Source organism: Nyctereutes procyonoides, unplaced genomic scaffold (genome assembly GCF_905146905.1).
Source record: "Nyctereutes procyonoides isolate TBG_1078 unplaced genomic scaffold, NYPRO_anot_genome, whole genome shotgun sequence".
In the NCBI taxonomy this organism is placed as follows: domain Eukaryota; kingdom Metazoa; phylum Chordata; class Mammalia; order Carnivora; family Canidae; genus Nyctereutes; species Nyctereutes procyonoides.
Window position 1 is genome coordinate 3,424,641 of NW_026575123.1, and position 27,686 is coordinate 3,452,326.

Here is a 27,686-nt window from a genome sequence, read left to right on the forward strand (position 1 = left end):
CCACAGTAACTTCCATTTTATTTTATTTTTTCTGTTTTGAAGGGCTATTGAGTGGCCAGACTTCCCCAACAAATACCAAATTGGAGAAATTGGATTCTCAGCAGGTGTTACAGCTCTGCCTGCGATATCAGGATCACCTTCATCAGTGTGCAGAGGCCGTTGCCTTTGATCAGAATGCTTTGGTTAAACGAATCAAAGAGGTAATGTAGTGTGGGAAAATAACATCACCAGCTCATTTTTGTGATTTCCTCTGACTCCCAAGTCCTTTTCTACTGGGTAGTAGAGCCAGTGATCCAAGCTTTATAGGAAGTAGTCATTTTCTGGTTTAGTCTTGACATCTGTCCCCATTGCTTTGATAGAGTGTCTTTCCTAGCAGTAAAATCTAAGGATGAAAAGGAGTAGTCCAGCTCCATGGAATTTGAATCCTGGTTCACCACATATTTGCTTGGATAAGTTACTTCTCCTGGTCTCAGTTTGCTCATCTGAAAAACAGTAGTAACCTATCCCAAAGGTTGATTGAACATTAAGTTACTAATACGTTTTAGTTAGTTTGTAAAGTCCTGCCATACTAATCTGCTCTAGCTAACATTGTATCTTTGAATGGACTTTAGCTGTTTCCTATGTGTAATATATATTTTGTTTCCCAATAGAATATCAGTTGTTTGAGAGCGGGAACCTTGCTATCTTTTTCAATTATTTTTTCACAGTATGAGGACTTGAAAAACTAAGTGATTTTTACTGGTTGAATGGAAACAATTATACCTATTTAGCTCACAAGGTTTTTCTGAGGGAAGGTGCAAGATAATTCCTGTGAAAGTACTTAGAAAATTAAAGTGCATGGTACAAATGTTTAGTAATTATTAATAAAAAAAAAGGTACTTCTGTCAAACACTGAAATATATCATTGACTGGGCTGCTGCATGGCACAGCTCTGTGAGCACTAGGGTATAGTACATACGTTTTCCAAAGTTTTCAATAAAGAAGGGAATGAGATTCCTGATGCTTTGAAGTAGTATCATATAAAGAAAAGGTCAGGAGTTCTGTCTTGGAGAAATCACTTATGTTAATGGCACCTCCTAGAGTTGTTTAACAAAATAGTCCTGGTCATTGAGTCAGCGTGAGAAGGTGAATATGAGGAAATACACAAGTAAAGGGTTGAGCATCACTGCAAATTCATTAACAGTTAATAGCAGATGTAGTAAATCCTTGAGATTATAAAGTTGCTGCTAGTTATATTGATACATTTAAGTTTGCCAACACCTTAAATATTTTACTACTTACCTTTCATGAAATGTATACATATATGCATCTCTCATGGCTTAAATACTTTTATTTGGAAGAGCATTCCAAATTATTATTTCATATTGGTTGGCATTGTTGTGGCCTTTCAAACATTACAAACTTACTTTACTATGTTATGTTCTACAGAGATTTAAATCCCAAATGTGACTCAGTATCAAAACCTCTTGAGTTTTTTATTTGTTTTAATGCTGAGTTTTCCTCTCCCACTAGGTCTAGGATGTGGTCTGTCAATCATTATTTTAATAAGCTTACCAAATGATACTGAATCCATTCTCCATTACCTGGGATTTGGGAACCACTGGTCTAGAGCACTGTTTTCCACAATAAATTCTACAAAACTAGTCCCATGTGAAGAAGGTCAATCTTTTTGCATATTCCATCACCACCCTTGGAAAGTCACAAAGCATATTATCTTTTTTTTTTTTAAGATTTTATTTATTTATTCATGAGAGACACAGAGAGAGAGAGGCAGAAGCAGGCTCCATTCCGGAAGCCCGATGTGGGACTCAATCCCAGGGCTCTGGGATCACGCCCTGAGTCAAAGGCAGATGCTCAACCGCTGAGCCACCCGGGCATCCCATGATGCTTATTATCTTAAAAGTTCTTAGATTGGGGCGCCTGGGTGGCTCAGTGGTTGAGTACTTGCCTTTGGCTCAGGGCATGATCCCAGGGCCCTGAGACTGAGCCCCATATCAGGCTCCCTGCTCAGCGGGGAGTCTGCTTCTCCCTCTGCCTCTCTCTGTTTCTCTCATGAATAAATAAATAAAATATTTTAAAAATAAAGTAATTAAATTTAAAGTTCTTAGGAATCTTACAATAAAGAAAACTGGTACCAAACTTATTTTACCTAAGAACCTTTATTGTAGGTAATATCTTATAGAAGTAGTATTTTTATTTTTTTTATTATTTTTTAAAGATTTTATTTATTTATGATTGACATAGAGAAAAAGAGAGGCAGAGACACAGGCAAAGGAGAGGCAGGCTCCATGCCGGGAGCCCGACATGGGACTCGATCCTGGGGCTCCAGGATCGCACCCTGTGCCAAAGGCAGGCGCTAAACCGCTGAGCCACCCAGGGATCCCCGAAGTAGTGTTTTTTAGAACATTATTTGGGAATTGCTCTTGCAGACACAAGACCTTATCATTTTTTATTATTGTGCTAGAAATTAACTGTGATGTTAACTCTTAGAAGATTTTAGAACAATAAATCTATTTCATAATGCTTCTCATTTTCTTTTTGAAAGATCCCTTAGTCCATTTCTATTGTTTTGTAGTTTAGGAAAGTATAATACAGAAAGATTAAATGACTAGCTCAGCGTCAAAGAGCAGGTATTTAGTAGCTTGTTATACCAGATAGAGCTCTTATTATACCTCATTTCCAAGATTCTCGAGCAGGATTTCTTAGCCCTAAATGTGTGTTAGAATTACCTGGGAATTTTTACCTCCAGTATATATGACAAAAATTTTTACATGCACACACACACAATGAAGTAGACAAATATTGTGAACCTTCATGTACTCATTGCCCAGCTACTCACTACAGGCATTGATTTGTATAAGGTCTTGTTTCATTTATATCCACACTCACTCCCTGCCACCTCTCCAACTGATCTATTTTGCAATAAATCCAGGCATATAATTTCATTCAGAAATATTTAAGTATATATCTTTTTTTTTTGAGAGAGAGAGAGAGCTCACAAGCCCCATGGGGGTGCAGGGAGAGAGAGAGAGAATCTTTTTTTTGGGGGGGGAATCTTAAGCAGGCTCCATGGGGAGCTCAATCTCATGACCCTGACATCATGACGAGAGCCAAAATTAAGAGTCTGATACTGAAGCTTAACCAGCTGAGCCCCCCAGGTGCCCACTAAGTATGTATCTTTAAAGATAAAGGACTCTCTTTAAAAACTTTTTAAAATGTGAATTAGAGAAAAGTCACAAAAATAATCTAAAGAGTTCTGTGTACCCCTCACACATCTTCCTCTAAAGTGAGCATTTTACAGAACCTTAGTACGATGATCAAAATTAGGAAATTAACACAGTACCACACTATTAACTAAGCGGAGACCTTATTTGAATTTCATCAGTTTTTCCACCAAGAAAGGCTTTCCCCAAATACAGCTGTAATGCTGCTGTCATACCTGAAATAACAATACCTTAATTTATCAGCATAGCGAAGTGCTTTTAAAAAGTAACTGATGTATGGGTCTCACTCTAAACCAGTTAGATAAAAATCTTTGAAGAGTGGTGAATGGAAAGGGAGGAAGCTAGGCTTTGGTATTTATGAAAGTGCTCTAGATGACATGTAACCAGGATTGAGAGCCATTTAACAGATTTAAATTTAACAGAGTTAAAATTGTTTGAGGAACTTTGGGATTCACTTTGAGGGATCAGTAGTTACCCGGGATTATTACAGATCAGAGAACAGTACTCATAGTACGTGGTACCTTGGTAGTTCTCCTAAGGTGAAGGAGATGAGCACTGTTTTAAGGTTTTCATTGGTGACTTGGCATCTCTGTTGGTAAATGCTAGCAAATGCTTCAAACATACACATCCATCTGTGCTCATTTCCAACCTCAGGGTTGAAATTAGTCACTTCCAAATGAATAAAGCAGAGGATGTAGTTTTGATATAACACCAACTCTCTAATATTATTCCAGATGTTTCCTGGAAATTTGGTTGCAAGTGTGAGGAAGTAACATAATGCTGTATGTGTTGAAAAGTAAGGAACTTAATAACCTTGGAGAATATGTATTAGTGGAAGTGTAGAACCTGGATCAACCAGAGACTCATAAAGTTACAGGCCTGCAGTCACTTTAAGTTTGGATCAAAGGGAAACATGGCTAGAACTGTTCTGATTCAGATAAAAGAAAATCAAGGAGCTAGCTAAGCTTTCCTGTTCCCAAATTTGGATGATGCTCTTGAATGAAAAGTCTGTCTTACAAATTGGTGTGAGAGAGGAGTAGAAGATAGAGGTAGCCAGCCTTCCTTCCCAGAGAGCCTTGTAATGCACACTGACCACTAGTTTCTTTATTGGTTCCTGGGTGACCCCTCAGCCAACAAGCATTGCTGAGCCACTGTTGCAGACCTACTCAGTGTGAGGTTTCTTAGAGGTTACAGAAAAAGGTGACAAAGTGCCTGCTTGCTGAGAGCTTAGTCTAAGTACAGGAACAAAGATATGCAGGACAGTAGTAGGAAAGATAGGGCACTATTGATGGAGACTGCTAAATCATGGTCCCTAACTGAGGTGCTATATGAGTTAAAGATCAGGAGCAGGTGAGGTTCAAGCTAACTTATAAAGGGAAATCAAAGTTTGGGAAATGAACGGAAAATAGGAGGAGGGAGCATTACTTGCTACAGGAACAGCTTGGCAGTCTTAGAAGAAAATTAACTTTGAGGCTTCAGGGGACAGTGAAGAACCTAAACTTGTTCAAAAAACTCTAACTCTGCATTAAGAGCCATGGAACATTGGGGAGTTCAGAGTACCATAGAGACCTTGTCCAGCACCCTCATTATTTAGATGCAGAAATTGAAGCCTAGTAGAGTGGGTGAGCAAGTTATCCAGGGTCACAGAGTGAGGTAGTGGCCAAAATTATGGAATGAAAAGTGGTTGAAGATCGTAGGAAGGTTTGGTGTTTTATTTTGCAGATAGTATACTTGAACATGTTCACAGGTTGATGGAGAGGAGACAAAAGAGATCAAAGATGAAGGATAGAAGAGGTCTTAGAGCGGGGTTCCTGAGGCAGCAAGAGAGGGTGGGATTTAGAGCCCTGGAGCATTTGTTTTGAGAGAATGGGGAGCATTTGGACAATTTTATTAAAAGAGGATAATTGGCATGGATCAGCCACACCCAAGGAGCCCATGTATTCCCCCTGAAGAAGAGGGGAGGTCATTGGTTGAGTGACCGCTGGGTAGGAGTACAGTTTTGAGCACTGGGAATCATGGAGGGCTCAGCAAAGGGACAATAATGTGTACCTTATATTGTGGGCACTTCTGCATAGTGGTTCTGCGTGCAGACTCCAGAGCCTCATTGCCTGGGTTCAAATACTGGCACTGCCTCTAACTAGCTGTGTGACCTTGAACAAGTAACTCAGTTCTTCTGAGCTGCAGTTTCTTCTGTTAAATGAAGTAAGAATAGTATCCACCTCAGAAAGTTTTGGAGAGGGTTGAATGAGTTACTTACCATGAAGCATTTAGGACCGTGTCTGCCATATGATAAACATTATAGTGTTGGCTCTTTTCATTGTTTTTAATATAAATAATGACTAAGGAGAAAAGCCTAACCCTAATGCCATGAATTGGCCTATATGTAATTTCTTGATACCAGCAGCAGCCTGAATATTGGCTTGTTTTAAGCTCTACTCTCAATAACCCAAGTATGATAAAGAACTAAGTAGTGGCAAGACACAATTTTTTACCCACTCTGGTTTCTCTCAAGCCCTGCATTTCTTTCATGCCAAGGATATGTGATATGTGTGATTTTTTGTAGTTAATTGTTCTGCTTTGTGAATAATAAACCAGTGCCTGGGAACGTGGATCATGAGAAATGTGAAACTGAATGGCAGTGAATGATTAGTCCTTGGCTTCTAGGCTGCGGATGTATCGCTCTTGTCATTTCAGTGTTTCTTCTGTGATATCTCATTATTTCTAGGTTCAAGTTGGCAGGCAGACACTTTCAGTTTTAGGTCATATCAGCCATGGAAATATGGATTAACTGAAAATCGAAAGGAACATTCATCTTCCTAATGAGGGTGCCTTCCCCAGGGACAGGGTTTTTGGGAGGGGAGGGCAGGTGGCAAATACACAGTCCCAGGAAGTCATAGTTGAGACATTTGGAGCAGCTCTTGTCACTGACCTAGATCATGTTTCTGCCTCACTATAGTTGCTGTCAGTGAGTAAGTGTATTCCTAGATTGGAATACTTTCTTTTTTTTTTTTCTTAAAAGATTTTTTTATTCATGAGAGACACACACACACACACACAGAGAGAGAGAGAGAGAGAGAGAGAGAGAGAGAGAGAGGCAGAGACACAGGCAGAGGGAGAAGCAGACTCCATGCAGGGAGCCCGATGTAGGACTCGATCCGGATCCCAGGATCACGACCTGAGCCGAAGGCAGGCGCTCAGCCACTGCGCCACCCAGGTATCCTTGGAATACCCTCTTAAGTAAGATAAAACCACTAGATTTATTTTGTTTTAGTTATTGTGTGCTGGATGTAAGTCCTTGAGATTAAATTCGTACTATGATTCTGCTGGTCTGTGTTTTTCATTCTTGGATGTGTTGATAGCATGCTATTTTAGCACAAACCAATATAAAGCATTCAGTGGAGATTCAGATGAATAGGTAAGAAAGTTTTAGTTCTGTGAAAGCCGTGGGATTACAAAGAGTCAGTAAAGTTTTTCTGATTCAACCCTTTCATGACACAAATAAAGAAAACAAGGTCCCTGAGTTTCTTTGGGATTTACCCCAAATTTTTATTCTAGTTAAAATGATTAAGATATGGGGGTGCCTGGGTGGCTCAGTGAGTTAAATGTCTGCCTTTGCCTCAGGTCATGATCCCAGGGTCCTGGGATTGAGCCTTGTATTGCTTCTCCTTCTCCCACTGCTACTTCCCCTGCTTGTGCTCTTTTGCTCTCTCTCAAATAAATAAATAAAATCTTTTTTAAAAAAATGAAATTATTAAAATATGATAGAAGATCACCAGCCCTTTTTCCGACTTTACCATACTACTTATGTTCTACTTCTTTAGAATCTTTCATTTTTATTTTAGTTATTCCTTTTTCATGCAATAGACACTCAACTGGTGTTTGAGGGAATGAGCTACCAGGCATGGGTTGGCACACAGAGCTGGGCAGGGATTTCTTTCGTTGACAGTACTAGAATGTTTAAGACCTAATTGGAGCCATTTTCCAAGTATTTGACCTGACTTCCTGGACCATGCTTCCTCCCAGGGGGCTGTGGAAGATACTGGTCAAGGTTAAATGGATTGCTTACAGTGTTGCACAGAGAATCAGTGTCTGAAGTGGCATTAGCATTTATTGTGAGCTCCTTCAATTAAAAACTTGGTTCATGTGGACCATTGGCCAGGTAAGGCTGTTATTCTATACAATCTTGAACTAAATCTCCTTTAAATTTCAGTCTTGTTAGATTCCTATTGCTGCTTTTTAAACCTACCCTCACACTGTTTTCTGTTTTTTTGACGTCAAATTATAAAATGGATTGGCAGTGTTTACTTAAAACTACAAATTTTGACAAGATCATTGTGATGTTAGGCTTCTGTTTGCTAACATACCAAGGGTATTTAAAAGAAATTTTTTTTGTTTCCTTTCTGTTTTGCAAGTTTGTCTGTTGTAAATTTCAAGTTGAGACCTTAAAATATATTTATAGTTCTCCCCCATTCTTGTCCTTTGGGCAACCTTTCTTTTGGTAAGAAATACAACTGGTCCCTTGGGTGGCAGGAAATGCAGATGGGGGATTGGGCTTATTCTGGTTTGTCTGGCTGTAAGGTATACCGTACAGTACTTCCTTGGGCCTGGCCCCACATTTCCTTTGCACCAGCACTGTCCTGCCAAAAGGCTGAAATCCTGGAAGAGGGCCCAATCTAGTTTATTACTTGCCTTTGGAAATGTGGGCTTGTATTTTTTGGCAAGGCAGGAGCAAAATCCAGTTATTTGACTGCTTGAAGATTTAACTCCATTCTAATTCTGGATACTGACATATGAGCATGTGTGAACAGCAGCCCTATTTCCCCCATAGTTTGCTTGCCCTAGACATGCCCCTAGACACCTGGAGCTGCCAGCTTTTCTAGTACTAGCCACATGTGCTAGGTACTAGAGCCCCTGTCCCTTTCCCTCCCATAGGTCATTTCTAGTCTGCCAGAGTGAGCAATGGTAGAGGCCCCTTGTGCTACCCCTGGAATGCCAGAGTAATTGCAGTCTGTAAGCTAGAGAGTAAGCAGCATTAAGGACATGTGGGGTGTAGAACTGGAAATAGAGCTGGGAAAAGCTATTGCCTGTCCTGTATCTCTTTTAGTGAAGAAAAACCAAGAATTTTATCAAATTTGAATGTTGCTCCAGTGCTTGGAACAATGCCTGGCACATAGTAGACATGTAATAAATGTTTGCTAAATAAAAAAAACTTAATATATTCTTTAATTATTTCAGTATCATGGTGCCTGAGAAACTTCTTTATTCTATTAAGGAAAATAAAGGTTTGAGAGTTGTTTTAGGTAGGGTAAGATAGACTGCAGCTATAAATAGATGAAGAAATGTGTAATGGCTCAAATGCAACAGAAGCTTATTTCTTGCTCATGTTCAGGGTGGATGTTTCTGGATGTTAGTAGGTGAGTCTCCCCCCCGCCCCCTTGAGTTCAGGGATTTAGTCTCCTCCCATCTTGTGGCTCTGCCATACCCAACCAAAGACCACTTCTTGATGGCACCCACTTGGCAAAAGAGGAAAGGGAATGGAATAGCGCAGATGGGAGATTCTGTGGACCAAACCCATAAGTGTCACCCATCATTGGCTGGAACTCAATCGCCTGGCTGCAGTTAACTCCAAAGGAGGCTGGGAAATGTAGTCTATATGCATACCCAAGGCTGTATTACATTTTGAGCTACACTTTGAACACGTGTCCTCTTTCAGCTGTTATTCCTAGATGCATCTGTAGCCCAAATTTGAGATGCAGAAGGGCAAATTTTCATGATAAATTTCACTTGATTTAAGTCCTGTCAATGAATACCAAGTGATACTATGAAAACGCTTAAGGTTTTCACATTAAGTGAAAAAAGCAGAATACAGCATTATGCAGTCCATATGACTTCAACTATGTTAAATACGTTTAAAGAAAAAGATTCAAGGGAAACATGACGATTAGTTGTGGTTGCCCTTTAATGATGAGATGATTGGTGGTATTTGTTTTTAGCCTGCTTCATTCTATTTTCAACGTCTGACATATGTCTATCTTGAACATACATACTTTTTTCCCAACGTGGACTACCTCTATTCTTTTTTTTTTTTTTCCCCTTCAAAATATATGAGTCTTATTAGGGTTCTGTCTCCCTGGCTGCAGAATTCTGACTCACTGAGATAAGAACATGCCTTTCAGGGATGCCTGAGTGGCTCAGCGGTTGAGCGCCTGCCTTCAGCCCGGGGCATGATCCTGGAGTCCCAGGATCAAGTTCCACATCCGGCTCCCTGCATGGAGCCTGCTTCTCTCTCTCTGCCTTGTGTCTTGCCCCTCTCTCTCTCTGTCTCTCATGAATAAATAAATAAAATCTTAAAAAAAAAAACATGCCTTTCAGAAGTTTGTATGTATGTGCCTTTACATGTCTACTTCATTTATGAACTCATTTAGCTCTGTGCCAGGCTCTGTTTTAGGTGTTGAGGATGTATCACTGAACAAAATAGAATTATTTCCTCATGTCTGGGGAAACAGACAATAAAGGTAAAAAAGTAAAACCTACAGCATGTAAGATAAGTACTAAGAATGAAAATATAAAGCAAGAAAAGGGATTTGAAATGTTAGTGGGATTGAAATTGTAGATTGTGTGGGCCAGGAAGACCTTTCAAGAAAAGAACTTTTAAAATAAAGATCTGGCTGGTACTGAGTGAACTAGGAGACTGTTCCTCAAAATTCTGTCTACACCTAAAATTTATCAAGTTTTCTGACCAATGACAGATACACTGCCTAAGATTCTTGTCCTTATTAACAGTCTGCTCATTGTCATACTTATCTGGATGTTCTGAACTGGAGACTTACTATCTCTGTTGTTAGTTGGGAGGACACTTGGAGATCCACATTTTTAAAATATTGCTAAGTCGTTCAGGTCTCAAGGATTCCCAAAAGATTTTCTAGGATATGTTCCTAGAGCTTGAGGCAACAGTTAACTTTTTTCTGCCCGTGTTGACAAACTATATTTTAAAGATTTATTTATTTTTGAGAGAGGGAGCACGAGCGCAAGCAGGGTTAGGGGCAGAGGGAGAGAGAGAGAGGCAGACTCCCTTCTGAGCACAGAACCAACATACGAGGCTCAGTCTTCCTCCTGACCCTGAGATCATGACCTGAGCTGAAATCAAGAATTGGACGATTAACTGACTGAGCCACCCAGGCACCTCAACAGACTATATTTTAATATTGTAAGCCTTTAGATACCATCCTGGCATTACCCCACAGTTCATTCTGCACATGAGTGGAGAGCTTTCTACTTCTCTACGGTCATTTCAAACCATTACTAGGAACTGCTTACACAGAACGTTAAGGGGACAGCCCCCCTGCAGCCCAGAGCAAGTGGGATTAATGAATGTGAAGGTACTCTGCAGGACTACAGGGAGCTGTGTAAATGAAAGGATTATTTTAGGGAGTAAAAGACAATTATCTCAGGTGCAGCAGGACCAGGAGGAAGTGATGTGGCTGTGTATGAGTATTAGTGGCACAGAGCGTAGCTTTAATAATGGCCTCACCCCACCCCTGAGGCCCCTCAGCCATGCTCTCTTCATCCTTGCTGAGACCCAGAGTCTCTCTGAGCATTCCCTCATCTGCCTTTCCATCGCGTAGTAGTCCCAGTCGTATCCTCCCACATCCACCATGTTCACGTTGCCGTCTAGTCTCCACTGCCACTCCGTGTGTCCTCCCATCTTCCCTCCTGGGGGATCCAGCAATCCTGTCGGTCTATGCCAACAGCCTGTGCAGGAAGCATTCCTGGTTTCCTGGGGAGAAGGGACCCCCTGCCTCACTTCTCCCCCATGCTCAGGAGGTGTTTGCTGGGCGAATGTGTGTATTGGTCTGAATTGTCACCCCACCCTTCTGCATGGGTAACGCTGGGGGCCTCATGTCCCACAAGGTCATCCAGCATAGTGCTTGGGAGCGCACACTCTGGCATCAGCTGAGATACACCAAATTATTATATCTTAGTATTCTTGCATTCTTTCTTCACACGCAGAGTAGAGAATTTTGATGGTAAAATATTTACCTCCATACCACCTCTAAGATCTGTTTTCTACTCTGGATCAGAAGAGGGATTGTATTGTCAGTTGGGGTACATAAATGGAAGTATAGGGCACATGACCCAGTTTGACATTGTTTTAGTCACCGTAACTCAGCTTTTAAATATTCAATGTGTCATTTAGGTCCATACAAGACTTACTTTTATTTCCCTTTAGTGCTGGAAGAGGAGTCCAGTTTAGTGACGTGGCTCCCAGATTTTCTTCACCATCCACCTGCTCCATCTACCAGCACAGCTTCTCCAGATTCTCTCTCAACATAGTAGTAATAGTAATAATAATAAAGCTGTCACTTTTTACATGTTGACCATGTGCCAGGTGTGGAATAGGTATTTTACATGCACTGTCATCTACATTGGACAGAAAAAGAAACTGACACTCAAAGACCTGAAAGTTAAACCATTCAGGGTTACCCAGTTGTGAAATGATAGAGCTGGGACTCCCAGATCTAAGACCCATGTTTTTTCTGCTGTTCTTTCTTTCTCTTCCATTCTTTATCCCAATGCTTTTACTTCCTACCTCCTCTTGTTCGTGTGCAGTGCTCACATGCTTTCCCTGACCCAGCGTTCCTTTACAATATTCCCTTCATAATTTCATGGTATACTTTGTATTTCAAAAGCAATCCTGAGAGGATGCAGCCACACTTAAAAAAAATCACCCTGAAGATCCCACATTTACACATTTAAAATGCCAACTCTGCCTTCATTGAGGCTAACTTTCCACACTCTCCACTGATCACTTTTTTGAGAAGAGAGCCTTTTACCAGTATCTTGCGGGACTGGTAACAGTGAGAGTGGACAGGGAGAGGAGCAGGCGGGGAAGCCAAAGAGGAGACCTGTGCTGAGGGGCTTGGTGCTCCCCCCACTCCCCCTCTAGGACTGACTGCAGCGGCTCTATCTAGAGAGGAAGCAGAACAGAGACTTCTCGAGGCAGAGAGTGAGTGTCTGCTCTGAGCTACTATCTTGTTTAGTGTACAGGGAAGACTCTCCCAAGGGGAGGGAGAACTGGGATTTCTGCCCCGAACTTTTCTTTTTACCCTGATCATTTTCTTTCTTTGCTCCCTTTCAGAGATTCACTAGCCCTTTTCTGAGGGATGTGGAGGGAGGAAGTCATGCCCAACTTTCATTTATTTAGCGTTGGGAACTGCTTAAAGGTCTTGAGAGTTTTCTCCTATCTTCCCTCCTAGACCTAATACAGAGGGTAGGAAGGTGGTCAGGGAAGTTGGGCAAGTCATAAAATGAGTTTTGGAACAAAGTGATGCAATTCAAATTCCTGAGATCCTGGTATGTCTTAATTCTCTCGGAGACCCAAATAAAATGTGCTGCTTTTAGGAGACATTTAGATACATTGTTTGAAAAAAGGAAACAGGGTCACTTCAAAATGTCCATTATGTGGTAATCAATTCCATTCAGCCTGTGTTGTAATTAATGAAAACATTGGTGACAGTCTGCCCATTGTTTGTTCCTTTCGCAACAGGAAATGGCAGACTAATAAGGACCCGGGGAAGGTTTACGTAATTCCAGAAGGAAGTAGAAAATATGCACAATTTTGACTGATATCCTCCTAATTGCAGACATAAGTCCACCTGAGCAGGTTCCTATTCCTAATGGAGTAGAGATGTTTGATTTGACTTTGACATCCATTAACAACAGATTTTTTTTGGGGGGGGGGGGACAGAAATGGTGACTTGAAAAACTTTAGGTAATAGTTTTTACACAGTTTAACTCACTTGACAAGGTAGAACTAACTGTGGAAAAAGAAATATCACTGGCCAACTTTCGTTCCTGAGATGGTTGGCAGTGACCGGGATATGTGGAACCTGGCCCTGGCCCTGGCCATACCAGCCAAGTGGGCTCGCGCAAAGCTGCTTGAGCTCTCTGGAGTAGTCTTTGTCTGTAAAGGACCCTTTCAGCTAGCTCCAGCATTCTGTGTTAAAGCCCCTTGGTGATGTCAAGGATTATGAAATGCTTGTACAAGGGATATGTCACTGTCCAAAGTGTGCAAACAGTCTTTGCCAGTGAAAATGTCATTTCAGTTTATCTGCTGACAAATTTATTCCCTCTGGTCTCCTCTCAGTTTTTGTTTTGTAGATATCCAGGCTATATTTGGCAGCTTGTTATTTTGGTTATTAAAAATAAATAAATCTTGGTAGTTAAAGTAGAAACAAAAGTGTATTCTTTCACACCACTTGAAAACTATCCACGATTACTATTTCAGTTCATCCATTAAGGATTTCAAAAAAAGTATTGAAGACATTGTTCAGCATGGTATGTATTTAACTGAAATGAATTGATATTCAAATTAATTAGCTCTGTGGAAAAGATAGGGAAAGATTAGGTAGAGAAGCATGGGTTTGAATTCTGGCTTCACTGCTAGTACTGGCTCTGTGACCCTAGGCACATTTTGTGATCTCTGTGTCTCCAGTTCCACATCTCTAGTAAGAGAGTAACATTTTCCCTATAGAACTTTTATGAGGAACAAAGATGTGTGTGTGGTACATAGAACAATGCCTAACATTTAATAGATACTCAAGGGATAATAGTTGGAATAGTAGTTTATTTTTTCAAATAAAACGTTACTTTATTACATTAATTAAAACAGCTGGGAATAACTGAATATTTGGCCTACCTAATCATCCTAATATGCACATATATTACAGAAAGTCCCACTAGCATGGATTTCAGGTTTTGGTTTTGATAGATCATGTAGATTGAGATTTGCCAGAGAGGAACTTCCGTTCTTGCTTGATTTATAGACCAAAGGTATGATATGTGAGATAAATGGCAAATGTGTACTTTTATAAGCTGTTGCAAACTGTTGTCTTTGGAAACAGGATTACTTCAAAGTGTCCAATTTGTGGTAATTGGTGTCATTTAGCCCATGGTATAATTAATGAAAACATCTTTCCATTGTGTGTCCATTGTGCAAGAGAGAGGCATCCTAGAGAAGATTGCCTCAGGGAGGTCTCAAATCCTCTGTGGGAATGATGATCTGGAGGAGGGTGAGAAACTCAAGAAAACACGGAGTAGACCCAGAAAAGTTTTTGTCGCAGCCTAGCACACACTAACTTTCATAATCTGTGAATCCCCAGTGGAGATCAAGCAGTAAAGATGCGGTAGGGATATAGAAGATAGAGGCTTGGTCAGAACGTGCCAAACTGGTGGCAAGGGGCACTCAACTCTCTGAAGTGGAGACTACTAAACATGTGAGGCAAAGACAAATTCAGACGATAACTGATGTGTGAAAGCTAGAGCAACTAACCCTAAGAACCAGGTTCTGAGAGTAGATGAAAGATCTTAAGAAAGAAGGTGCCTCTGCTGTTGAAGGAATGCAAGCTGGTGCAGCCACTCTGAAAAACAGTATGGAGGTTCCTCAAGAAGTTAAAAATAGAATTATGCTATGATATAGCAATTGCACTACTAGGTTATTTACCAAAGAATATAAAAATTCTAATTCAGAGGGATCCATGCACCCCTGTGTTTATAGCAGCATTATCAATAATAGCCATTAAATTATGGAAAGAACCCAAGTGTCCATCACCTGATGAATAGGTAAAGAATATGTGGTGTGTGTATATGTATATATAATGGAATATTACTGAGCCATAAAAAAGAAATCTTGCCACTTGTGACAACATTTAGATGGAGCTAGAGTATTAAGCTAAGTGAAATAAGTCAGAGAAAGACTAATACCATATGATTTCATTCACATGTGGAATTTAAAAAAAAAGATAAATGAGTTGAGGGGTGGGGGAGAGAAAGGCAAACCAAGAAACAGACTCTTAACTCTAGAGAACAAACTGATGGTTACCAGAGGGGGCATGGGAGGAGGATGAACTAATCAGATGATGGAAGTTAAGGAGTGCACTTGTCCAGATTAGCACCAGGTGTTGTAGGTAAGTGCTGATCACTATATTGTACACCTGAAACTAATACAACACTGTATGTTAACTTGTTTAAATAAAAACTTGAATTTAAATTTTATTTAAATGTTTAAAAAGAAGAAGGTGCCTCCAGTCAGGAGCAAGATTAAGAATGCGACCATTAAGGGGTCAGTTTAAGAACAAGCAAGGAAGGTTCTGGGAGTTTGCTGAGAACTTGATTTAAAGGTACCTCTCACCCTTTTATAGTGATATCGTTCAGTGGTTTTTAGTATACTCACAAAGTTGTTCATCTAACACCTTCTAATTTCAGAATATTCCCATCACCCTAAAAAGAAGCCCTATATAAGTTAGCAGTCACCCCCAAACCTCTATTTCTTGGCAACTGCTAATCTACTTTCTGTCTTTATGGATTGCATGTTCTAGGCATTTCATTTACATGGAATCATATAACATGTGGCCTTTTGTGTCTAGCTTCTTTCACTTAGCATGATGTTTTCAAGGCTCATTGCATTTGTAGCTCAGATCAGTATTGTGTGCCCTTTTTATGGCTCAATAATATTCCATTGTAGGGATATACATTTTGTTTATCCATGCATCCATTAATGGACATTTGGGGTGTTTGTGCTTTTTATCTATCATGAGTAATATTGCCATGAACATTTGTGTGCAAGTTTTTGCATGAACATATGTTTTTGTTCTCTTGGGCATATACCTAGGAGTAAAATTGCTGAATTAAATGGCACTTCTAGGGGATCGCCACGTGACTCAGTGGTTTGGAGCCTATCTTCAGCCCAGGGTGTGATCCTGGAGTCCCGGGATCAAATCCCACATCAGGCTCCCTGCATGGAGCCTGCTTCTCCCTCTGCCTGTGTCTCTGTCCCGCACCGCCCCCCCCCGTGTGTGTGTCTCTCATGAATAAATAAATAAAATCTTAAAAAAAGAGAAAAAAAATAAATGGTACTTCTAAATTTAACTTTTTGGGAAACTGCCAAACTGTTTTTGAAGCACTATACCATTTTCTGTGACCGCTAGCAGTGCACAAGGATTTTCGTTTCTCCACGTCCTCACTACTGTCTGCCATTTTATTTTAGCCATCCTAGTAAGTGTAAAGTAGTATCTCCTTATGGTTTTGATTTCCAGTTCCCTGATGACTAATGATGGGGAACATCTTTTCATGTACTTATTGTCCATTTGTATATCTTCTTTGGAGAAACGAATTTGCAACAGCAGATTTTGCCCTCGGGACAGTACTAATTTATACAGCTATGAGAATGCTCTCCAATTAGAGGAATTGGTAGTTCTGACTTTTAGAATATGGAAGAGGGTGAAGCTTTATGTAAAACACTGAAGCATTTCCAAAGACGGATGTCTGTCCAAAGGAAGAACAAAGCTGGGGCTGGATTTGGAATGTGGGAAGAGACCAAGACGGCCCTTAGCCCTGTGTGGCCTCTGCTTCCCACCCCCATGTTCTGTAATTGACCTCCTTGGGAAACAGAAACTTAAATGTAGAATAAGTTCTAAAAGAAAGTGAACTATTTACTGAGACCAAATAAAAATTGACATTGAGACTTACGTTAACTGAGAGACATTATCACATTAAAAGCTAAACAATACTTTTAAAGGGTGGGAAAGATGCATGACTTTTTTTAAAATATAGTTTTAATTGAGTTCTTAAGCAGTCTCTTTTAACATTTTTTAAAAAACTTCTCACTAAAACATAGGAAAAGCAAGAGTCTATTGATCATATAAACTTGAGTTTTGTTAACTGTGGTACACAATTTACCCATTCATTTTTCTTTTGACCTGTGAATAAGTAAACTGCTTTTGACCATCTTGTACATATCTACAATTAAGATTTTAGAATTTAGAAGATGTACCGTATCTTTGTGAAGCTCTTACTGTATTATACATCAAACTTAAAACTATAGGCCTTTGTAGTATGTGCCACTACTTTGAAAAGATTATCATTACTTTGAAAAGGAAATTACATCAAGCATTTAGATATCTTACATAGGATGACCCACCTTGTGCCAACCCAGCATCAAAGCTTATTTTATCAGAAAAAAATTTTTTAAAGATTTCATTTTTAAGCATTCTCTATACCCATTGTGAGGCTTGAACCTACAACCCAAGATCAAGAGTTGCACAGTCTACCAACTGAGCCAGCCAAGGGCACCCCTATCAGGAAATTTTATGTAACAAAATTTTTTTGAAGGAATGGACTCCTGTTGGAGAAGATAGCATTTATTAAAGCTCTTCTGCTTGCTTTCAAAATATTTTTTGAAAAAATATATATACATGCATATATACCTATATTTTTATCATTTTATTTTATCACAGACATTGGTAGGAGTTACTCATTCTCATGGCTGAACATATAAATCAAAAACACATGGAAAGACTTGTAGGTGAATAATGATTTTAGTTATTATGTGGTGTGAAATGTTTGTGTCAGGAAACTACGAGATGAGTAATGTGGCTCCGTGTAAGATTTTTCAGTAGCAGAAGTTTAAAACAAAAAACATGTCAGCAAAAAACACAATGGTAAATTGTCATCTGAGTGATTGTGTAAGCCTTGGAGATAGTTAATGTAATAGAGATGAGACATAACAATAAGCTCTCCTGCCTTTACAACAAAGATACATTGTGTTAATTTGAATGCCTCAAAATGTCATTTTTTTCCCCTGCACTTTACTGAATTTCTTACCTTGTTTTTCCATTCGTCATGTAAAAGGAGTTTTAAGACCTAGTTTCTATTTCAGTTCACATATATGTTATAATTTATGGCGCTCTGTTTTTCTAGGGGCTATTATAGGCCTTCTGTACATGTTATCTCGTTACTCCTCACATCAGCCTTCTGAAATTGGTACTGTCATTATGCCTAATTTAAGGGTGAAGAAGCTGAGGCTCGAAAGAGGGTAAGTGACTGGTTCAAATTCACAAAGGTAGGGGTGCCTGACTGGCTTAGTCAGTAGAGCCTGTGACCCTTGCTCCTCGGGGTCATGAATTCAGGCCCCACATTGAGCATGGAGGTTACTTTAAAAAAAAAAAAAGAAGAAGATAATCAGTCCTATGCAGAATCAAAATTTTAACCCAGTTCTGACACTACTGCCTTCCTCTGCAAGGTATATATAGTTGATTGTAAATCTAGAACGATTACCCAGCCTCATGTTAATTTTTTGTTTGTTGTATTGCTTCCATAGAAGCCTGCTCCTCTCAGAGTGACTCTCACTTTGAGCTTAGGAATGCCTTCAGATGTCTACACATCATTTGGAGGGTCTGAACAGTTCACACCTGAGGTAAAAGCTCTGGCTAAACCTTTGGGAAGTGAACTATTGAGAATTTAAGCTGATGGGTCTAAAAGTAATGGAGTCCTTTTCTGCCATTCCACCTCATTCAAGATGGGAGTTTCCATAAAATAAGTCTCCCCAAGGTTCAGTGTGCAACATCATAATAGCCACTTCTCATTTGGCAGCAGTAACTATCTAAAGACAAGGGATGAAGATTTAGGTTAATATGATTATGAGCTAGAAGCCTCCAAAGTGATTTGAGAACTGACTAGAATTATTTTCCTACCACACTATGTCAGAGCTTCAGGAAGGGAGTTCTATTGAGACAGCTGTTACTTAACACCTAGCTACTCTTTTTTTTCTTTCCTTTTTTTTTTTTCTTAAGATTTTAAGTAATCTCTGGACTCAGTGTGGGACTTGAACTCATAACCCTGAGATTAAGAGTCACATGCTTGACCAACTGAGTCAGCTAGGTGCCTTTTTTTTTTTTCCTGATCTGTAGTCCAGTTTACTTAATAGTGCCCATAGGTGCAATCTTCAGAAAAGTTTTACTCGTACGCTCTTTGAATTCTTTGTCCCAAGAGGGTCAGATTCCATTTCCAGATGATCTCCTGGAGGGTTCTTCACCAGCTCCCTCTCCCCCTACCTTTCTTTTTAATAAACTCAGTTGATGTTCAACTGATCAGTTGGAGGCTTACTTTCCTGGACTTAATTCTCCTTTTAAAGATCTTAAAAGCTGATTTCTTTTACTTAGAAATTCAGTTAGTGCTTTAGTGAGACAAAAGCCCCTGAGCAATACTCTTCAAAGGATCCCAAATTTGGATTTTTTTTTTCAAAGATTTATTTATTTATTGTTTGAGAGAGGGAGAGTATGTACATGAGCAGGGGGAGGGGCGGAGGGAGAAAGACTCCCTGCTGAATGTAGAGCCCAATGCAGGGCTCAACACTGGGCTCGATCTCATGACCCTGAGATCATTACCTGAGCCAAAATCACTAGTCGGACACTCAAATGACTGAGCCATCCAAGTGTCCCTGGAGTTTTTCCTCAATACTGGGTTGTAAGAGTTCTTTACATATTCTAGATATGTCTATTATCAGATATATATATTATAAATATTTTCTTGTAGTCTCTGGCTTGTGTTTTTTCTTAGTGATGTCTTTCTAAAAAAATGTTTTTAAATTTTGATGAAGATCAATTTAACCCCTTTTTTCTTTTATGATTATATGTTCTCTGGACCTATCCAAGAAATCTTTGCCTACCCCAAGATAGCAAAGGTTTTTCTCCTGTTTTCTTTTTAGAAGTTTTATAGTTTTAGCTATTATGTTTAGGTCTGTGATCCATTTCATGTTAATTTTTGTATATGAGGTAAAGCGTAGGGGTCCAGATTTATTTTTTTCCCACATGGATATCTAGTTCTTCTAACACAAATTATTGAAAAACTTTATTTTCCCCACTGAATTGCCTTGGAAATATTGTAAAAAAAAATCAATTAACTATATTATGCTTAAATCTATTTCTGTACTCTCTGTTCAGTTTCATTGATGTATAGGTCTGTTTCTATGCTAATATCACACTGTTCTGATTATTATGCTTTATACTGTCTTGAAATCAAGTACTGCAAGTCTTCAAACTTTGGGAGTTTTTTGTTTGTTTTATTTTGTTTTGTTTCCCAAAATTCTTTTGGTCATTTTGTGTACTTGGGATCAGCTTATCAAATTCCTGCAAAAAATTTCTTCTAGAATTTTGATTCAGGTTGCAGTTGACTCTAAAGATCAATTTGGCAAGAATGACATCTTAATAATATTGAATCTTGCATTCCACAAACATGATATACTTACCCATTTTTTGAGATTACCTTTAATTTTTCACAGAAGAGTTTTGTATTATCAGTGTACACGTCTTATGGATATTTTGTTGAATTTTTCCCTAAGTAATTGTTGGATGCAATTGTAAGTATTCTTAAATTTTATTGTCCAGTTGTTTGTTGCAAGTATATAGAAATATAATTGATTTTTATATATTAGCCATGTATCTTGAAACCTTACAGATAAACTCATTTGTTAGTTTTATTAGTTTTTGGTGATTTTTCTAAGTACACTGTCCTGTCATCTACAGATGAAGACCCTTTTATGTATTCCTCTCTAGTTCCTGTGCCTTTTATTGATTTATTGCACTAAGATTTCTAGGATAGTGTTGAGTAGAAGTGATGAGAGTGGATATCCTTGCCTTATTCCTTATTAGAGAAGTATCTTTTACTACTGTGATGTTAGCTGTAGGTTTTTCATAAGTGCCCTTTATCAGGTTGAGGAAGTTTCCTTCTGTTCCAAGTTTTCAAAATTTTTCATAATTTGTCAAATGTTTTTCTGCATCTACTGAGATGATTACATAACTTCTAACCCTTACTCTGTTGAAATGGCAAATTATTTTTTTTTCAGATGCTGAAAAAGCTTGCATCCTTACTTGGTTATGATGTATTTTCCTTTTTATATATTGCTGGGTTTGATTTGCTAATATTTTAGATCTGTTTTTTGGCAGTGGACTGCCCAGATGGGCAAATAGGCTATACTATCCAATTAAGGTATTTCAAACAAGTTTGAGCACATTCTATAGATAACTAATATCTTAATAAAGCCTACAGTTACACCCACAAATAATTTCACCTTCTTTTTCGCTTGTCCTTTGAGATGTACCAACATCAGAGACAGTAAATGCCTGTGTAGGGTAACATTTGGGGTCATTCATTTCTCTCGGTATTCAGCTAATGTAATGCCAAAATCACAGCGGCATATACAGAATGGAAATTTCTTCTTCTCTCCCAGGCATGGTACTACTCTCATCCACAGAAGTCCTCAAAGACCTAGACTACTTCTAGCTCACTTCTCTACCAGCCCTAGGATGTGACCTTACTTATTCCTGTGGTCTAAGAGGGCTGTGTCTGCATTCCAGCAGGATCAGAGAGAGGGAAGGGATGAAGAAGGAGCAGAGAGTGTGTGCCAGCTGAGTCTTCAGGAAGATACCCAGAAGCTGCCATGAGAGACTTCCACATATGCGTACCACTGAGTAGAACCGAGTCATGTGGTCAGAGCAAGGTGTGGGTTTTGAGGCAAGAGTTGTGGAAAATAGTCATTTTCTATTGGAAAAAATCTAATAGTTTTTTCACTTAAATGGTTCTCTGAAAGTCCCTGAAACAAAGCTCTTTGCAACATTTCCCTTTCTGGACCTGAGTTTTCTGGAATTGCAAAGCTATGTTAACAAAGACAGTGGAAAACAAAAGTCATTTCAACATAAACAATAAGCTGTGTGGAGTACAAATAGTGTGGTTCTCAATATCTATGCCCTCAGGACCTTGCATATGATATGGCACATAGTAGCACTTAATATATGTCTGTTGACTATCTATATTATATATATGTTTCCTTATTAGAATCTTTGTGCCAAAAATAGAACCAGGAAAGGTGAATAAGGATATATTCCAGATTGTCAAAATGGTAGATTCAGAATTGCATTAGATACTGACTTACTGCCTTAAAGTCTGTTCAGATGTGCTGGAGTAAGTCTACACACATGGCTTCACACAAAGGCACATGGGTACACACAAAGGTAGGCTTTAGGGATCAGCAGCAGTGTTGCCTCAAGAAAGAAAGAAGGGCTCTGGGGTACCTGGTTGAGCATCTGCCTTTGGCTCAGGTTGTGATCCTGGGGTCCTGGGATCGAGTTCTGCTTCTCCCTCTGCCTATGTCTCTGTGCGTCTCATGAATAAAATAAATGAAATCTTAAAAAAAAAACGGGGGGTGGGGAGTAAAGGGCAGGGACATGAGAAAGAGGCATCACCAGTTTTATTACACTCTCCCAACTGAAGTCTTACTTGCACCAATGTGACGCTTTCCTTGCAGCAGTCAGAAAGGAGGAGGAAGGATTTGAAAGACATTAATGTTTCCATCACATGATTCAATGTTCTTTGATGTCATGCCATGCATCAAGTAATATCTCATGCCTAACTATTGGTACACTCTCTTGCTTAGGGAATACTGATGAAAGGAAGATGCTTGACTGAGGAGGTCTGGGTTCAGGTTTTGGTTCTGTCACTGTGAGACCTAGCAGGTCACTCTGCTTCAGGTTTCCTCTTCTGTGGTTTTTTTCCTCCATGGACTGTCATGGAATTGACTCTTGAGAGACATACTTAACTGTCAGCGTGTATGAACAGCATGCTTGAATTATGTGTGGCCACCTAGGCACTAAGCATGACATGGCTTTGGACAAAAGCTCTGAATACATCAAACATGGGCCCCAGTCGGATGTGGATTTCTGTGGGCAAGTGTAGGTCATTTGAACAAATGCCACTGTCTGATCTACTATAAATCGGGGGGGGGGGTGGAAGTGGTTGATTGCTGAGGGCCTAAGACATAATAAGTTAGAGTCTTGGAGGCCATTTCAGATAAACTTCACAGGTGTTTGTCTAGTCTAGTAGAGTTGGGTGTGGGGAGAACGACGACGCCCCCACCAAGTGAGATGTGACTCAAGATGGTTCCAAATGCTGGAGCAGGCAGTCAGTGAGTTCTGCTGGTTCTTAGGAAGAGCTCCCACGTCATCTACTGTCTTTTGGAAGGTGAAGTGTTTCTAGGTGCTGGATTGAATTACCATCCTGAAAAGGCCCGGTGGTTGACTCTTAGGAACACTCTTAGCCTTCAAAGTGCTGAACAGGGCTGCAGAGAACCATCTGAAGGTAGAAATTGTTTCCACGGTATTGGGAGGTGGTTGTTTCCCTCCCTCCCACATCTCCCACTTGCTGTTTTTTTTTTTGTCCCCTGAGCATTTCAAAACAAGTGAGGAAAGAACCAACATAGAAAAAAACCACATTGAGTTCTTCTAACACCTCCCTTACCATCCACCTCTCCACGGCAACCTCCCCCCCCCAACAAACACAGTATAAAAATAGAACTGGTTATTTTTTTCTTGGGACTGGCTTTGGCTTCCTCATGTTGGTTTGGTTTGGTTCTTTTTTGTTTTGTTTTGTTTTTTAGAGGAAGGGGAGGGGCAGAGCGAGAGGAGAGAGAATCTCTAGCAGGCTCCACACCCAGCACAGAGCCCAACTCAGGGCTCGATCTCACGACCCTGCGATCATGATCTGACCCAAAGCCAAGACTGGATGCTTAACTGACTGAGCCACCCAGGCACCCCATGGTTTGGTTTTCCTCACACCATTTCTGTAGGCTCTGGTAACATGCATCAGGTGCCAGCCCTTTGCATGAGGCTGGGGGTGGGCAAGGGACATGTCCCTGGAGTAGGCAAGAACGAGGGGCTGAAGCAGCATCTGAACTAAGTTTCAGGGTAGAAATTGGGAATCTTAGCAGCTTGTGGCTTCCCTACAAGGAGGGCGTAAAGGCACCTGACAGGCTGGAGGTGCCCTCCCCCTATTTTTATCCAGGTGACAGCTTCCAAAGAATTTCACCAGGGGAAGGAAATAGTCACAAAATGGGAGTGCAGAGCCTAAGTTTGTTTAACCGGGAGAGAGAGTGCCCCACAGCACCGTCTCTGTGAGAGTTTGCCTCACAGCAGTATGGTCCACCATATGCATGTGAGCCTTGGTTGTCAGAGAAAGCCACCCTGTCCCCTGCAGTTCTCCCCCAGTGGCTGCCACCCCGCGGCCGTTCAAGGAAGAGAGGAAAGGATGACACATGTTGTGGAGCACCTCGGAGCCATGCCAGCTCCTGCACTAGATGTGTTGTCTCATTCCATCCTCACAGCAGCCCTATAGTTTGGGAATCCATTCCCTATTTGTTTGCTTTTTAAGGTTTTATATTATTTATTTGAGAGTGTACACACAAGCAGGGAGGAGCAGCAGCCAGAGGGAGAGGGTGAAGCAGACTCCCCGCTGAGCAGGGAGCCCAATGTGGGACTTGATCCCAGGACCCCGAGATCATGACCTGAGCCAAAGGCAGACACTTAACCAACTGAGCCCCCAGATTTGTGGTTTTTGCACACGTGGACCCTGAGACAGAAAGGATAAGTATTATCAACTCAGGTGGCAGAGCCACATTTCAAACCCTGGTCACATTTCCAAGCCCAGGATTCTTTATGTAGGGAGTGAACAATCTGAGGGTCTCAGCAAGGTATAAGTGGCTCACATGCCCAAAACAGAGCCAGAAATAGCCATGTCTCAGTCCTCCTCCAATGATGATCGTGGGGCAGCAGTTGATAACGCTGTGCTCATGAGGGTCTTTTTTGAATCCACCAGCACTTCCTGTAAGCGGGCAGCTTCCACTTGGCCTTATGGGGCTCATGCTGCACACCTGTCCTCTTGAGAGGACTTGGTTCAACCAGGTTTAATGTGTTTCCCTTCTCTTCTCCCTCTACAGATGGATTTGTCTGTAGAAACTCTCTTTAGCTTCATGCAAGAGCGCCAGAAACGATACGCCAAATATGCGGAGCAGATCCAGAAAGTCAACGAGATGTCCGCCATCCTCCGCCGCATCCAGATGGGCATTGACCAGACCGTGCCCCTGATGGAGCGGCTCAACAGCATGCTGCCCGAGGGGGAGAGGCTGGAGCCCTTTAGCATGAAGCCAGACCGAGAGCTCAAGCTGTAAGTGCCGCCTCTCCTGTCCAGCCAGGCGGCTGTTCTGTGGGGACAGAGCCCCGCACCACCAGTACCCTGAGGACGTTGGGAACCAAAGTCACGGGAAGTGACTGGATCTTGAAGCTGGTGGGAGGCTTTGGTGCTCCCTGAAGGGAGGTGAAACAGTCCAGCTGGCCTGAAAATCTGATGCTGCCCTTCCTGCCCCTTTCCTTGACGCATCCTTCCCTTTGCAAAACGAACCAAACTAGAACCAAACTAATTCTCGGTGCTAACCGAAATTAGAGCACTTGAATTGTTAGCAATTTGTTACAGAACTCCATGTCAGGAATTTTTATTTTGTTTAGATTTTTTTTTTTTTAACTGAGAATGAATTGTCAAGTCTAGCTTGCGGAGTAAAAATATGGAGAGAAGGGAAGAAATATTTTAAGAAGCTCTGTGTCCTCAATGCCTTCGTGAAATCCTACTCAGTAGGCTTTCCGGGATATGATTTGTAAACATAAAGAACTAATTTAATCCAAGTTTCGGTGTTGTTACTGTTCCTACCCTGTTGACGTCACACCAGGTCTTTATCTGGGGCACCCTGTTCCTGCCGAGGCAGAACACTGGTGTTTTTGTTGTGTGCTGGGTTATGGTGTCCCTCGTGTGTCATCAGTGGAGACTGAGGACTTCCTTTGAACACCCTCACCAGGCTCATCTCCCACCGCTAACTGGTTCCTTTAATGCAGATGTGGTTAAGTTTCTTTTTATTACATCAGCACTGGCAAGACTCCCAATTCCCCTAACAAAGTTTTTTTAAGGTTCATTCTTTTTTTTTAATATTTTATTTATTTATTCATGAGAGACACACATAGAGAGGCAGAGACACAGGCAGAGGGAGAAGCAGGCTCCATGCAGGGAGCCTGACGTGGGACTCGATCCTGGGTCTCCAGGACCACGCCCTGGGCTTCCCCCCTAACAAGGTTTTAATCCACATTTGTTTCACTTGCCTGGTGAACCTGTGACATGGTCAGCTTTGGAAACGTCTGCAGTGGGCATTTCCTGAGCCCACTCGATGTGTCTGACATGGTGCCCCGAATACAGACCCTTCTTTTCTGAAGAGTAAAAAACTTACAAGCTGCTAAATTTCTGTGGGAGTTTAGGAAAGGAAGCCACCTGAGAAACCACAAGAGTACTTAGTGCAGGCCTTGGCCATCCTAACTGTCCTCACAGAAGAGGCTGAAGACGCGAAGAAAGAAAAGGTAGGAAGAGATGGAGATGGGCAGATTGGGGGCATGGGGAAGCCTCTGGGGCCAGGATATCCTGCCAGGACTCACCCCGCTCCCTTTATTAAATCCTGCAAACTTGGGTCCCTGGGTGGCGCAGCGGTTTGGCGCCTGCCTTTGGCCCAGGCCGCGATTCTGGAGACCCCGGATCGAAACCCATGTCGGGCTCCCAGTGCATGGAGCCTGCTTCTCCCTCTGCCTGTGTCTCTGCCTCTCTCTCTCTCTCTCTGTGACTATCATAAAATAAATAAAAATTTAAAAAAAAAAAATCCTGCAAACTTCAGAAGGTGTTTTCTAGATGTTGAAGAGAGCCTTTGGGATATTGATAACATTAAAATTGATCCTGCTTACTTTAGCCTACCTCCAATAAATTTGATCCTAATCTCAGATTTTAATCAGATATTATTTTGTAAGATTCATAGAACCCAGGATAAAATGTAGGTCATAAAATAACTGGATGATAGAAGAAACAATTCTAAGCTAAATGGAAAAAAAAAGTTCTGACAGGGGAAAAAAAACAGCTTCCAAGATTTTTTTTTTTTTTTTTCAAAAAAACAACCAAGAAAATACCAGGATTGTTCATCTCTCCGAGCTGGAAAGACAAGATGGCACCAGAGCCAAGGCAAGAGACCGAGGTGGCATCCACCTCTTTCAGAGGGTGACCTTCAGATCTCGTTTCCACCTTTCTGTCCCCATTAGGAAGCGGGGCCAGGGGCACCCAGCCTGAGGATAGAAAGTGGCCTGACTCGGAAGCCATGAGCTGGGGAGTGAGGGACCAAACCAATACCGTCAACCTTGGTTGGGCCACACTGGTGAAAGAAGTTTGTGTTTATAATGGCTTTTGATGGTCAGGATTTTATGGGGTCTTAAACCATTTCTAGAGCGATTTATTAGAACATACAAATCAAGAAAAAATGTTTTGTTTCTTAGAAACCTATGAATAGCTAAGGTGATTGTAGGAAATGCCACAGAGGTGGCAGCCTTTATTGAGTACTGTGCCTTCCCTCTGCTGACAAGCAGCACCACATCGTTTCCATATGATTGAGGAGCCAGTTCTGAACTATATTCTCATCCACTAAGCTTTTTCACTGCCGTTTCATGCAGTTCATTTTTCCATAATGGTTTAATTTCATAATACATTTATTTTTTTTAAGATCTTATTTATTCATGAGAGACAGAGAGAGAGGCCAAGACACAGGCAGAGGGAGAAGCAGGCTCCCTGTGGGGAGCTGACGTGGGACTTGATCCCAGGACCCTGGGATCATGCCCTGAGCGGAAGGCAGACGCTCAGCTGCTGAGCCACCCAGGCGCCCCTCATAATACATTTTAATATTGGATGTAGTAGACTAGGTGCCACCTGTGCTCAGTAGTTTTTTCC

At 40.9% G+C, this 27,686-nt stretch overlaps 1 protein-coding gene across 6 annotated transcripts in view; it reads left to right on the forward strand.

Annotated features, from left to right (window-relative positions):
• Positions 1-25,559, forward strand: part of BORCS5 (BLOC-1 related complex subunit 5) — a 94,470-nt gene extending 68,911 nt beyond the window's left edge. For 4 of the 6 annotated variants that reach the window (XM_055336699.1, XM_055336698.1, XM_055336700.1 and 1 more), the window contains exons 3-5: positions 43-200; positions 18,382-18,477; positions 24,826-25,559. In XM_055336699.1, the coding sequence (XP_055192674.1) occupies positions 43-200; positions 18,382-18,477; positions 24,826-25,056 (485 nt within the window). In that variant the 3' untranslated portion in view covers positions 25,057-25,559. The other 2 variants (XM_055336703.1, XM_055336702.1) reach the window with 2 other exon arrangements.
• Positions 25,560-27,686: the final 2,127 nt, after the last annotated feature.